Genomic DNA, 15,771 nt, shown 5'->3' on the forward strand with positions numbered 1-15,771 from the left:
CCAGTGACAGGATTGCTGACAAGCTAACATTCATCCTTCTCTTGTCCTCTGAGAGGCATCTTGGTGCCAGAGTCCATTAAGCATGGTAGGGTGCTCAGGCATAGCAGTGAGATTTAGGATTTGGCTTAACCCAGCCATAGTCAAAGAAATGCTGAAGCGAGATTGGTGTTGGTTAATTGGAAATAACATTGGAGTAGAAGTCAGAAAACTTCTGTACCTGGTCCTGATACTTTCTAACTTTGTGACTTTAGATAGATAACTTATGTCCCTGAGCCTTAGATTCCTCATTTACATTATGGGGATAACTACTTTTAAGGCTGATGCAGCGTCTAATCTGAAGATGGTAAATTTATTTTACCCAAGCCCTGAGTTCAGCTGAGATAATTACTGAATTTTCTCCCCTGAGCTGTTTGATTAATTGTTCTTGGGACACCAGGCAGACTGTGTAATCATCTAAGGCAGGTGCCATTCTGTTAATTTCAAGTCTGACTGCACCCTAAGAGACACAGTGATGGAAACACCTGGTGTTAGAAATGGGCAGGAATGTGTTTTCCTAACCAAACAGTTGAGTGCATCCATTCTGGAGCACATTAACCTTCTCTTTTGGGATAGGCCAAATTAAGATCTGTTATGATATTTCCACAAAACATCATAATGTGACAGTGAAGTTTCAGGACTGAAAGGTGATACTGTTTTTACAGCAGTAAGGTGATTTGGGCTTCAGTTTCCAGATGCTGCTTTTAAGTTGTTTAGATAATTATGCCCTTAAATAATGATGTTACACAATATGAAGCATTTCAGCCCTCTATCTAGAACCCTGGAGCAAAAGCCAGAGTGCCTTTAGTTGGTCCAGAAAGAAGAAGGGATTTTCTTTTATTGTAGCTAAAAATATTAAGTTTTATCTTCTTTATCGATGCACCCCTTTTTACAGAGAACAGCTTGCTTTGTGAACTTGGATAAATACTTCATGTCTCTGGTCTTCACTTTCTTCATTTGAAAAATGACAGGATTGGATCAACTAATCTCTAAAGTCCACCTTGCCTTGATTTTAAGTACAGTATCTGTCTCATTGTCCTGTTTCTTTGGGAATACCTGGTCTCTACCAGTATATTCATTATTTTAAAACAGGAGTTTAGAAATGTTGGTTCTTAACCCATTCTTAATGCTATATCTTGGAGAGTTAGTTTAAGTGCCCATTTAAGAATGAGGAGAGTGGAAGTTTTTATCTATTTCTAGTCTAGTCAAGGCTATGGTTTTTCCAGTGGTCATGTATGGATGTGAGAGTTGGACTGTGAAGAAAGCTGATCGCCAAAGAATTGATGCTTTTGAACTGTGGTGTTGGAGAAGACTCTTGAGAGTCCCTTGGACTGCAAGGAGATCCAACCAGTCCATTCTAAAGGAGATCAATCCTGGGTGTTCACTGGAAGGACTGATGATAAAGCTGAAACTCCAATACTTTGGCCACCTCATGCAAAGAGTTGACTCGTTTTGGAAAAGACTCTGATGCTGGGAGGGATTGGGAGCAGGAGGAGAAGGGGATGACAGAGAATGAGATGGCTGGATGACTTCACCGACTCAATGGACACGAGTTTGAGTGAACTCCAGGAGTTGGTGATGGACAGGGAGGCCTGGTGTGATTCATGGGGTCACAAAGAGTCGGACACGACTAAGTGACTGAACTGATCCTAATATTGAAGTGAGTAATGATAAAATTTGGTGAACTATGAGGCACTGAATTACCAGTCAAAGGATAAGGTTCTGTGCCTACTGTATCTAAGTTAATTGTTTTGCTGTTCTAGTAGTCACGTTTTTGTGCTTCATTGTTTTGGACTTTATTTTATTTTATTTTTGGACTTTAAATTAATAGAAAGCTACGATTTATTGAATGTACTTTGGTTGCCGGGTACCAGTACCTGATTTGTTATTTGCAGCAGCAAAGTGAGTACAAATGGGAAAGCAAGTTGTGTTCAAGATTCCACAGGTAAGAAGTGGCAGAGCTGGGATTAGAAGCTGCATCTTTCAATTCAAAGCCTGGGCTCTTCCTGTATCTAAACTGTTTTGCCTCATCTGGAACATGGGGGCCCACTATATATACTCCTAAGATTGTAGCCAGGAGCAGATAAGATAACAAATGTCACATCGCTTTTGGCTGTTAACAGTTTTATAGTTTAAGGGCACCCATGAGCAGCTGTAGTGTCATTAAGGACTCCCTGGATTCAAATTACAGCTCTGCTACTTATTAGCTTTGAACATTGTATATTTGAACACTTGGTCTCTCCATGCATCAGTTTTGTCATCCATCAAATGAGAGTAATAATAGTCCAACATTATGTGGTGTCATGAGGATTATGTAAAGCACTTTGAATAGTGTTTTGCATGTAGTGAGTATTTAGTCTATGTTAGTGAATAGAGGTGCAGCAAAAATTATCTTTCCCTTTCCCGTCTTCCTTCCCCTTGTTTTAGTTATGTTTAAGCATAAGCAGTGATTGCCCAAGATGAAACAACTAAGTTTAAAGTCACTGGAAAGAACAAAGTTTATGTAACACTGTATTGAATATTTTATAAATAATAATGAATTTAGTGATAAATACAGTATATAGTGACAACTTTAATCCCAATCCACAATTGGAAGCAGGTGGCTAAAGGATAGAGGGGAGGAAAGCAGTAGAAGTAGAGTCTAAGATGATTTATTTGACAAGGCTTTTGGGCCTTATGTTTCTGTTACCTCTGGCCTCCTTATTACATAGATCCATCAAGCCTCTTTTGTTGTTGTCATTCATTCGCTAAGTTGTGTCTGACTCTTTGCTACCCCGTGAACTGTACCACGCATCAGACTTCCCTGTCCTTCACTGTCTCCCTGAGTTTGCTCAAACTCATGTCCATTGGGTCGGTGATGCCGTCCAACCATCTCATCCTCTGTCGCCCCCTTCTCCTCTTGCCCTCAGTGTTTCCTAGCATCAGGGTCTTTTCTAATGAGTTGGCTGTTCAGCTTTAGCATCAGTCCTTCCAATGAATAATCAGGGTTGATTTCCTTAGGATTAACTGGTTTGATCTCCCTGCTGTCCTAGGGACTCTCAAGAGTCTTCTCCAGCACCACAGTTTGAAAGCATCATTTTTGGTGAGCTATAAATCATGGAGTCGCAAAAAGTGGAACATGACTGAGTGACTAACATCAAGCCTCTTAATTCTCCATTTTAGGTCAACTCTGCAAAAGACAACTCTTTCTCTGATTATATCTTTTCAAGTTCTGTCAGATGTTGTCTGTGTAATGTCTTTTTCTTTAATTGTCTTGATAAAACCCGAGACTCTGGTTTAGAGTGAAATAGAGCAAGCTGTATGGTCTTACTGGTTCAAAGTTAGGAAAAAGATGTCTCACACCATCCACCCCAAATTATTAAACTTCTCTATTTGGGTTGGGGACCTCCGTTCCAGAGAATATAAACAATAACTTTATACGGATGTGAGACTTGGACCATAAAGAAGGCTGAGTGCCAAAGAATTGATGCTTTCAAATTGTGGTGTTGGAGAAGACTCCTGAGAATCCCTTGGAGAGCAAAGAGATCAAACCAGTCAATCCTAAAGGAAATCAACCATGAACCTTCACTGGAAGGACTGATGTTGAAGCTGAAGCTTCAATACTGATTCAGTGAACCAACTCACTGGAAAAGACCCTGATGCTGGGAAAGACTGAGGGCAGAAGGAAAAGGGGACGATAGAGGATGGGATGGTTGGATGGTATCACAACTCAATGGACTTGAATTTGAGCAAACTCGGAGATAGTGAAGGACAGAGAAGCCTCGCAAAGAGTTGGACATGACTTAGTGACTGAACACCAAGTACTATCATACCATCTGACATAACTCCAGTCTCACCAGTGTTTTTATTAGAATCACACATACTTGTCAGTTTAAATCTCAAAAAGAACAGAAAGAATGTTTGACAGAATATCACTTTTTAGGCAGTTTTGCACCAGACACAGGCAGTCAGTACCAAGTGGAAATTCAAAGAGATGAGGTTAAATTCTACAGGAGAGAGCTCATTTGTGTGACAAAGATTCTTTTTTTTTTTTTTCTTATAGGTTGCTATGGTCACAGACTATGGAGCCTTTATCAAAATCCCGGGCTGTCGGAAGCAAGGTGGGAACCAGTAACTTGAAATTCAGTACTCTTATTTGGCTCTGTCTGCTTTCACCTCTAATTATAAGCTCTACTTTTTTCAGATAGTAGTTTGTTTTTGTTTCTAGTGTAAAGATACAAATACACACAATTGATTAAAGTTCATTTTTAGGAAGCCTTAACTCTGAAGAATGGTGTTTTTCTGACTTCTGGGGAGGGCAGGGGGCATAACCATTTGTGTTCACTTCTAGAAGTAACTCTTCCCTAAATTTCTCCTGTGATCCTGGTTGAGTCACTTGACCTCTTTGGACTTAGGATTTGGGGGAGAGCAAGCTACTTATTCTCTGAGACCAACATTGTGAGTTTTCTAGTATGTGGCATAGGGAAAGGAAATAGTATTGTAACCAATACAAATTTATATTCATAAAATGCTTTAAATTTTCTTCATAATTGATAGGTATCTATTGAACATTTTTAGAGAATCCTTTTTGTATCTATAGTCTTACTTGTTTCTCCAAATAATTGTGTTAAGTAGATTCCATAGACTGGTGACCTGCTCAGAATGTTTGAGCTAGGTTATAGCATGGTCAGGACTAGAACCCAGGCCTCCTGATGCAGATGTATTAAAGATCTTAATGTAAAAGATGTACATAAATATATTATTAGGAGAAAATATAGAAGAGTAATTGACTACATAAAAGTCAATATAGAAGTATATTTGACTATATAAAAGTAAAAAACATAATTGCAAACATCATCATAAGCAAAGTTAAATGAGAAAAAAGAATTTTCAGTCCATATGACACAGAACTAATAGAAAAGAGGAAAGTAGGAATGGGGACAAGGATATGAAAGATAATTCGTAGGAGAAAAAACAGCAGTTGAACAATAAATATCTTAGAAGATGCTCATTATCGATATTGATTAAAAATATAACTGTGATATATCCATACAATGGAATACTGCTCTGCAATACAAAGGAATGAGAAAAAAGTATCAAAATACACAATGATCTAGATTCATTTCCCGAGAATTATACTGAGTGAAAAAAATTAATCCTGAAAGATTACCTGTATTATGTTTCCATTTATGTAACATTTTTAACAGCTTTATTAAGATATAATTCACAGATCTACACTTCATTCAGAGTGCAGTTCAGTAGTTTTTAGTATAGTCACAGAATTTTGCAACCATCACCACAGTCTAGTTTGATACCATTTTTGTCATACAAAAGAAACTGTACCTATTATTGGGCTTCCCAGGTGGCACAGTGGTAAGAATCTGCCTGCAATACAGGAGACCCAGGTTCAGTCCCTGGGTTGGGAAGATCCCCTGGAGGAGAAAATGTCAACCCACTCCAGTAGTCTTGCCTGGGAAATATCATGGACAGAGGAGCCTGGTGGGCTACAATTCACGGGGTCGCAGAGAGTTGGACACGACTGAGCATGAGCATGCTTATGTGACAATAACCTATTATCAGTCACTCCAAATTGCTTATCTCCCTCTCCCCCTTTTGAGGCATGTTCACATATGCCTATGGCTTCTGAGGTAACTCAGTGGTATAGAATCCACCTGCCAGTGCAAGTGCCGTGTTCCATCCCTGGGTCAAGAAGATCCCCTGGAGGAGGAAATGTCAATGCACTCCAGTATTCTTGCCTGGGAAATCCCATGGACAGAGGAGCCTGGTGGGCTAAGGTCCATGGGATCGCCAAAGAGTCAGACACAACTTAGTGACTTAACAACAACAATAATATACTTAATATACAACAATATATATATACTTAATATACAATAATAATATACAACAATAACAATATACTTATGTCTTTTAAATGTCATTGTATATATTTAGAAGAAAGTCTGAAAGAATAGTCAATAAATTAGCCATGGTCACCTCTGGGGAATTTGGTTTGCTAAAGGAGAGATGGAAAGAGAGCTTTCACAGTTTGTGTACAGCAGAAATTAAATACAACTTTGTAAATCAACTATACTATAAAATTGTTTTTTTATTATTTTTTTTATTTTTTCAAAAACAATTTTAGGAATCTTTACTTTAAAACAATCTTATCTTAAAATGGAGTAACTTTGGTTTTACGAGCGGCAAGCAAAGTACAGAAGAAAAAATGCATTACAGGAGCATTAAGTTCTACATTAGGTCACAGCGTCTAATCTGAAATCGCACCCATAATATCATTTTTCAGTATATCTGGGAAATAGTTATTTCCCAGGATGCCTGGAGAATCCCAGGGATGGGGAAGCCTGATGGGCTGCCGTCTATGGGGTCACACAGAATCGGACACAACTGAAGTGACTTAGCAGTAGCAGTAGCAGGATGTCTGAACCATAGCTACTCTATTTTGACTTTTAATTATAAAAAAAAAAAAATTTTTTTAACAGCCAAAGCAGATTTCACCATTAATGATGTCAGTGTTTTTCTAGGTATGAGAAGATGCAAGAATTGGAACTCATAAAACCTTTTTCTGAAAAGATCTAACTATCTGAAGGCCTGTTCTGCCAGTTGTTTTTTTTTTCAAAGCACAGAGTGCCTCATTCCTGATTTTCACCCTGAACTTCTTTCAGGGGGTGTTGAAGGTCAGCAGCTTGCAATGGTCACGATGTAATCTTTGTAGAGGCAGCTGGCAAGTACCAACTTCAAGTCAGCAGGGTCCCTTCATAGCCACATATCTGACCATGTGACACCATTTCATGGCCATTGTGTTCCGCTGTGCTGGGAAGGCTCATTCCCAGGTCTAGGGAAGTGATGGGCCACTCAGTGTGCTAAAATTGGACCAGGCCTTGCAAGTAGCAAAAGTCTCTGGACCACTGTCTTACTAGCCTCCTGGTCTAGGAAAATATTTCCTCTTGTTGCTTTTTCCCATACCCAGAGTCACATTATTACAATTATTGATCTCATATGGAGCTGTCAGTTCAGCATTATATCACAGGCTCAGTGAAACAAGTGACATAGAAAATAATATAGCCATAGCTAGCAGTTATTAGTAAAATAAGAATTATAAGTCAAGAACTTTCATTAGATAAAGCCTGGTATACCCCAAGTCACCTGACTTCATTCGTTAAATGATTATAGTCTAGTGTTAATCTCCTGGTTGTAAATTATGGAGCATCCGACCTTTATCTGAAGATTGGTTACTGAGATAACTAACCTAGAGTGTCCTTTTCTTTTAACAGTATCACGTAACAAGGAACTGTCTCAGCCGTGAGTCTTAGTAAACACTGCTGCTGCTGCTAAGTTGCTTCAGTCGTGTCCGACTCTGTGCGACCCCATAACGGCAGCCCACCAGGCTCCCCCATCCCTGTGATTCTCCAGGCAAGAACACTGGAGTGGGTTGCCATTTCCTTCTCCAGTGTGTGAAAGTGAAAAGTGAAAGTGAATTTGCTCAGTCGTGTCTGACTAGTAGCGACCCCATGGACTGCAGCCTACCAGGCTCCTCTGTCCTTGCGATTTTCTAGGCAAGAGTACTGGAGTGGCTTGCCATTTGCCTTCTCCGAAAATTGTTTTTTTAAAAGAACTTTTGCTATTTGTAATTAAAAAAAAATTTTTTTTTTTCAAAAGCTGACCTTTAGCTTTGGAAGACTACTCTGCTGCAAATTGCATCTTAGCTAATTAGAAATAGCTTACTAATAGTTTCCAAGCTAGCAATCGGCAATCTATAATAACATTTCTCCTTTCATGTTAGCTGAGATTTAATGACATGAAACTCATCCTTATCCTTGTATGGTATGTACCTCTTTAGATCTGAAGACAGATTTTCTTGTCAGTGTACTTGCCATAGCCACCAGTACCTGAAAGTCCCATCCTTACTTGAGCATTTATGTGACACTTTGATGACTGTGTGAGGATTAAAGGCCTGCCACCTTCCAGCAGTTAGTCTTCAACTCACTTATATCCATACCCTGTCAGATGATGCCTGTGATCGTGGCTACCAGTTTACAAGTGAATCTGTCAGTCTAACAACTGTGCTGAGATAAGCTTGAAGGGAGAGCTCAGGGAGCCAAATCATTAGATGGAAACTCCACGAGTTCTAATCCTGGGCACTTCTGTAGGTTTATTGGCTAAGTTGTAGGTTTATTGAGCAGTTGATTTTTCCACAGTGTACTTTAGCTTCTCTGCCCTTAAATGGAAGAAGATTATTAAGTCCAGTCCTGAGAGGATTGAGTTATGAAATAAATGATCTCTAGATTTTGACATCTGTCAGGAAGGTAGACTCTACTTTGAGTTATTTTTCTCAGATTACTGTTTTCATAATTTTTAAATCACTACTGAGTTAAAGACTGCTTCCTAGTATTCAGATCTAAACTAGATTTTCCTTCCCTGCTTATAGTATTGTCTGATAGAACTTTTCACAATGATGGAAATACTCTATATCTGATGTGTTTTCTAACACTAGCCAGTTCTCCAGGCACCAACTGGTTGGAAAATTGAAACATTTCTGGTCAATAATGTTTGGGTAACAAAAGACATATTAAATATGTCTCCAGTCAATACTTTGCTATGAATCAGGAGTTCTCTTGACCTCCCCTCTATGAGTTTGATAACTTGCTAAAATGGCTCACAGATCTCAGAAAAACACTTTCCTTTTGTTTGCCAGTTTATTATCAAGGATGCAAACAGGAACAACCAAACGGAAGAGATGCATAGGGCAAGATACAGGAGTGGGGAGTACACAGAGCTTCCATGTCCTCTGGCATACTGCCCTCCAACAAGCTGATGTGTTCACCAACCCGTAAACACTCTGGCTGTCATTGTTTAAGGGTTTTTATAGAGCTCAATCTCCAGCCCCTCTTTCATCACTTGTCTTTCGACAGCTCCATCCAGGAATTATCAAGGGTCCCCACAACAAAGTCCCCTCTTTAGCATAAGCTCTAGTATGATCTAAATAGGCTCATTATGAATTACAAAGACACCACTATCTTCCAAGAGTTTTAAGAGTTTGTGTAGGGAGCAGGGACAAAGACCAAATATATTTTTCTATTATACCACATCTGTTGTTTAATACAGTAGCCTACTGACTTTTAAATTTTGTTTGTTTTGATTAAATTCAAACTTAAAACATCTGTAGCTAGTGACTATTGTAGTGGACAGTGCAGCCCTATATGTTTATGAAGTTCCTTCTTTCTCTACTATCCTTTTCCCACCAGCTCTAAACTACAAAATTTTGAGAGTAGAGATTATTCAAGGCACTTTTAAAGTGCCTTGCTTGTGGTAGAAGTGCAAATATTTTTAGCAGTGAATTCAGGTTTAACAAATGATTACTGAGTTCTATGTTTTGGTCATTGTGTTATGTGGGAACAGAGATAAGAAAACATAGTCCCTGCTGCTCTCAGATTGTTCACAGTCTAGAGGTGTAAAAAAAATACAATGTAATAAAATGAGTGAAGTTTCAGTTAATCCACTGAGCTGTGTAATATGTAATAGTTAGGCTACTGGAGAAGGCAATGGCAAGCCACTCCAGTACTCTTGCCTAGAAAATCCCATGGATGGAGGAGCCTGGTAGGCTGCAGTCCGTGGGTTGCTAAGGGTCAGACACGACTGAGCGACTTCACTTTCACTTTTCACTTTCATACATTGGAGAAGGAAATGGCAACCCACTCCAGTGTTCTTGCCTGGAGAATCCCAGGGACGGGGGGGCCTGGTGGGCTTCCGTCTATGGGTCACACAGAGTCGGACACGACTGAAGTGACTTAGCAGCAGCAGCAGCAGCAGGCTACTGGGATGAGTCAGGGCCTGTTACAGTGCCTGAGATATAATGGATGTTCAGTGAATTTTATTAAATGAAAAAATAAATCCTAGTCCTGGCTCTACCACTTACTAGCTTCTTGACTACAACAGGTTGCTTAGTCCTTGAGCCTTTGTTTCCTTATCTGTGAAATGGGACCATGTGTGTTATTTTTAGAGTTTCTTGGCTGGCAGGATCATGCCTTACTCATCCTTGGATCCATTTTTGCTTATAGTATAGTGGATGTTTAGTAAATGTCTGAATACCGACAAGATGTGCAAGCACTTTAATTTATGTACTTATATTATTGTTGTAAATCGCTGGTTGAAGATACTCAGTTAGCCAAAAAAGTTCATTCTGGGTTTTTCCGTAACAAAACCCAAACAAACTTTTTGACCAGCTCAGTGATTTAACTTGAAAAGTCTAGAGAGGAAATTCATATGTCCCAGAGGAAAAGGAGATCTTATTTTGATGTTTCTTGGCTGCGGCTGACCTCTAATGGTTTGTAATTTTTACCTCTTTCCTTTATTGTCAGTGAAGTTTGTAAAATTAATGGTGAACCTAAAACAGTTGGGAGAATATTTTTAAGGGAACTGATAGGCTAATTCTGTTTTTTTCATATAGTAGTTGAGATTTTAGCTCTTTCCAAGTTGTCAGAATTTTTTTTTCTTTTACCAGCAGACACTCAGTTGGGACTCATTCTGTTTAAGTATCATATTGGGTTTATTGAATATGGTGATGGACTTGATATACCCTTTGGGCATTTATGACTTAATGTCAGAGATCCAGATACAAACTGCTTCCTCCATGTAACACAATGAGCAAAGCATTTTTGTTGATTTCTGTTTTAGAGCCTTTGCTAGAAAAGAATTAGATGTGTTTCTATTGTTGTGGATAGTCTTTCTCTTTTTAACTGAAAAGATAACAGATTGATAATATAGAAAATAATGGAGAAGTATCAATATGATGTTGAAGACATTTGAATTGCAGTTCTTTATCAGCTTTGTCACTTTGGACAATTTACTTCTAGACTATTTACTCATGTGAACCTATGTCACAGGGCTCATGTAAGGAAGGATTAAATGGATGCGTGGACATTCTCTATCTAGTGAGGTATCCAGTACAAACTGAGGGAGCCTCATGTTTTATTTTGGTTTTCTACCATATATACTTAATCTAACTATTGGTGGTGAGTGTGGTTAACAATGAAATACTTCCTAAGAATTCAGGCTGAGAATGAAACTAATGATGAATCCTCCATACAGAGTATAGGATTAGCCACAGATAGAAATATACCAGGTAATTGCCTGTAAATCTGTGACTGAAGAGATGGGAACATTCAAGACTTCAACAAGGTAATCTGAGTTTAATTCCAGGGGAAAAGAATTAGAATGAAATTTCAGTTTAGTAGACTGAAATCTAATTGATTGTATCTTTTTACTAGGGAGAGATTATATGAGTAGATATCAATCTCTGAAACATAGTAAAAGAAAGCCTGAGAGCCAGAAGTTGGCAGTGTTTATCTTACCCTATTAAAGAAGAAATGAATCTGATGATAGGAACTAGAGAGATGGATTCTTTTATGAGGAAGTCCGTCAAACCTTCATGGACAGGAAACATCTCTCAAAACGTTTGTTTCCCTTTTGTTCTTATTCTGTGTTGAAGCAATTTCCAATCATTAATCTGATTTTTAGGTATTTGATACTGGGGTCAGTGAGTAGTTTTCCCAGATAAGGACTTGGAACCTTCCAGGTATAAGAAAAGTATATCTTCTATTGTAAGTTAATAACTTGGTGAATTGTGTGTATCTCTGAACCAATCACTAAATTGACAGTCTGGTTAATGTATTTTGGTATGTAAGTATCTGCATGCTGAAGACTCCTACATTGTATTTTCAGTTCATACCCCTCCTCTGATCTATGAACTTACATATCCAACTGCCTACCTGACGTTTACATTCAAGACTATGGGCTCGACCATTTCTCTTGTTTAATTCACCCAGTAAGCAAAGGAGATAAGCCATTAAGTTTCAACTATAAAAATCCTACACACCAGTATAACAATTTTATGTTCCCTTTTCATCTGTGTCCATGAGACATAGTTTTACATAATTTCAATCATAGCGTACATATCATGTTTAGATTTTGTTTATGAATATATATATATGTTTGGTTTTTATAGTTAACATTTTTTATGGTTAAAAATATTCATGCTTATGGAATAATAAGAGAGAACCTACCAAAGCAAATATCATTACTACCATACAGAGATAGGTTAACATTTCAGTGTATATCTTTATAGTCACATATGTACATAGAAATGAACATACTGAAATTAAGATTATATCCTGTGTATACATTTTGTAGCTTTTACACTTAGTGAATGTTAAACATTTTTTTGTCTTTTAAAATACTTTTTGTAAACATTTAAATGGCGTTAGTTTATCATTCACATGTATCACATAATCATTTTAAGTAGTTTATAATTTTTTATTATTAATGCTTTGCAAAATGCCATATTTAAGAGATGCTTGGGCTAAAAAATATCCTACTTTGGAATCACATAGGAGAACAAATGGTTAACTCATTCTTTGTGGCACTCCAATAAATAGACCTGTTTCAGGAACGAAAATGTTTTCTCAAGTATATTAGGTTCAACATTAATTTCCCTCACAACTTCCATTTGCAGTTCAGGAAAAAAGTGAAGTTTAGAATTAGAGGACAGTGGCAGCCAAAAAGATGTCAAAATGAAAGGTTTCCCTTTCCTTTAGGGCATCTGAATTTCCTCTGGGTTTTCTAATTAGGTTACTCTGCTCATTACTTGATCACAAAAAAAGAAAAGAGCCCAGATCCATGAATTTTATCCAATTTAAAGATTATATGCTGCTGCTGCTGCTAAGTCACTTCAGTCGTGTCCAACTCTGTGTGACCCCATAGACGGAAGCCCACCAGGCTCCCCCGTCTCTGGGATTCTCCAGGCAAGAACACTGGAGTGGGTTGCCATTTCCTTCTCCAATGTGTGAAAGTGAAGTCGCTCAGTCGTATCTGACCCTTAGCAACCCCACGGACTGCAGCCCACCAGGCTCCTCCATCCATGGGATTTTCTAGGCAAGAGTACTGGAGTGGCTTGCCATTGCCTTCTCCAAAAGATTATATGATGGTCTAAAATTTAAAACATGGGTTATATAATATATATAAAGCATTTTGGCTCTGGCAGTATTGAAAGATAGATTGTCAGCCTCCAGAATAAGCTGAAGTAGGTCTGAGAGACCCAATAATCATGAGCAGAGAAAGGAGTGGCTTCCCACAGGAGCTCCAAACACAAATGGCAGATACTTTGTTACAGGCATGTGCTGACAACCTTGTGTATGCATGTATGTAAGAGAGATTGAGAATAAAGGTTAGTAATTCTCTCAGGAAACTTCAGGGAGTGCAAGTTTTTTGGACAGAAATCTTTGACATTATTTTTTCTTTAGGTTCCAGGTTTATTTTCATTCAGAATGAGTGTTTATGATGTTCATTTCCCTCAGAATAGAGTTTTCTCTATTATTAGAACATCTGAAAATTTAAAAAAATTAACCTGCAATCCTATACCCTAGTCTAACCATTGCTATAGCATTTTGGATTATTCCTTTCTAATTTTTGGAATCTGTTTTAAGCATTTTCATTATTTAAATGAGAAATACTGTTTCCTACAGTGCGTGGCACATAGTAGGCACTCAGATATTTGCAAAAGAATTAGTTATTGATATATTTTTACATAATTTTTTGAACATTGTTTTTAATGGGCTATCAAGTAGCTGTACGATAGTTGACTTAGCCATTACCCTATTGCTGGATATTTAGTTGTTTCTATTTTTTTCTGTCTTAAAAATACATTGAATATTTTAATGTAAATCACTTTTCTAGGTACATATAGATTTTTCTATGTATAAGATTTTTTTCTTAGTCTCAGAAGTGATTATGGGTCAAATTAATTATTACAACTCTTGGTTGCTAGGGACAGAAATACAGGAGAAACATTTTGCAAATTTCTGGCTAATTTCCCTGGGCAGTGTAAGATATTAATAAATCTAGCTTCCACCAAGGCTGGATCCAGTTTATGCCTTTAGGGCTTTGTCTCTTGTTTATGCAGGCTCTTCTTTGCTTCCCTCTGGCTGACTCTTGCCACCTGGTGGTAAAGATGGGCATTGGTAACTTCTTGTAGTTTATAATCCTGACTTCTTGAGAAAGATTTGATTTAGCTAGTATCTTGTGTCTGTCCCTGAACCAAATAGTTGCTGTGGCTGGGGAATGAAGTACCTTGATTGACTATGCCTGTGTCATATCCTCACAGCTGGGGGTTAGATCAGCTCCAATCAAACTACAAGGACTGACCAGATTATTTTAGAATGTAAGGAAGTTGGTTCTCCCAGGAAATGACCTTGGATAGACAAGGAAAAGGATGTCTGTTCATTTTATTAAATATTTTTATCACTCTTGATAGCCAGTGCTGAGTGATTTCTAAAAATTTATGTTAGCTTCAGCAGTATTTCTTATTTTACTATATTTATATCAACACTGGATATTATTCTTTTCTAAATATTTTGCTAATTTAATAGATTAAAAATGGCAACCTTGTTTATTTTTACTTTTTTCACTTAACATCATAATTATTTTTTATAACTAATTTAAATGGCTGCTTACTCTTTTACGAAGGATTTATCATAATTTATCAAGCTGTTTTCCAGGTATTGGTCATTTACATTTTGTCATAATTTTAATTTTTTAGATAATAGATATTATAATCTACTATAATCTATCTTTGTAGATAATAATACTGCAGGTATTTTTATATGCCATAAATTTTTGCCTCTATTGAATTTTTCTTTTGGAAAAGTTCCAGTGGTGTTTTTTTGCATCAAAGGTATAAACATCTTTAGGCCTTTTGTTTTCAAAGAATTTTACCAGCTTGTATTTTTACCAGTACTATATAAATATAGCTATTGTATCACATTCTACTCTATAATTAAGCATTATTTTAAAGAATATTTGTTAGCTGATTAGGTATAAAAAGTCATCTCAAATTGTTTTAATTTGCAGTTTTAAACTAATGAAAACTTTTTCAGTGAATCCCCAACTCCCATTGTCTCTTTACTGTGTTATTTAGAGTATGAATACCAGACATGCCCAGTGCTTTTTTTCTTCTTGTGCCCAGGTCTGGTCCATCGAACTCACATGTCATCCTGTCGCGTGGATAAGCCCTCTGAGATAGTAGATGTTGGAGACAAAGTGTGGGTGAAGCTTATTGGCCGAGAGGTAAAGTTCTGTGCAACTTTAATTGGCTAGAAACTATTAAGTAAAGCTGGGATTTTCTAAGTTTTTCATGGTGATATTTCATGAGTGTGTATATGGTGTTAACAGTGGCAGATAATCTGACCTGAATTTAAACCTGTTGGCTATCTGTCTGTCATGCAAACTCAGAAGGATAGTGTGAACTGTAATTAGTGTGGTCCAATAATTACTTGTTTATAAGACTTCCCTCCCTGAAGTTCATCCAAATGATGGATGTGGAGGAAAAAAAAAGAACCAAAAAGAGAGAAGAAAACATAAATCTATGAGACTGTCTTTAGTAGAAAACTTCCAAATACACTTCAGTTTGGACCCAAACAAAAAAGAACATAGAGTTTACAGTCATTTTTCATAATACCTGACACCATGCTATGTGAGGGAAAGTGAGAAAATGCTGGAGGACCCTGTTAACAGCAGCTCACTTGAGGGTCTGTGGGTCTGTTCAGACCACCAGAGTGATGTGCATATACACTGAGACCTGCTTTTCTCCCAGAGGATGGCAGAGGAGACACTCCTGACAGAGATATTCAGCAATATTTGAGTGTTTAATATATGCTAGTTCTGAGGGATACAAGAGTTAGTAAATCA

General features: G+C 37.6%; 1 protein-coding gene across 2 annotated transcripts in view; it reads left to right on the top strand.

Annotated features, from left to right (window-relative positions):
- Positions 1-15,771, top strand: part of ZCCHC17 (zinc finger CCHC-type containing 17) — a 55,185-nt gene that overhangs the window by 15,210 nt on the left and 24,204 nt on the right. For both annotated transcript variants that reach the window (XM_055397008.2, XM_088844452.1), the window contains exons 3-4: positions 4,079-4,136; positions 15,050-15,150. In XM_055397008.2, the coding sequence (XP_055252983.1) occupies positions 4,079-4,136; positions 15,050-15,150 (159 nt within the window). The remainder of the gene's footprint in view (positions 1-4,078; positions 4,137-15,049; positions 15,151-15,771) is intronic.

This window comes from Moschus berezovskii, chromosome 2 (genome assembly GCF_049115385.1).
Source record: "Moschus berezovskii isolate FMDL1 chromosome 2, NW_MosBer_1.0, whole genome shotgun sequence".
In the NCBI taxonomy this organism is placed as follows: Eukaryota; Metazoa; Chordata; class Mammalia; order Artiodactyla; family Moschidae; genus Moschus; species Moschus berezovskii.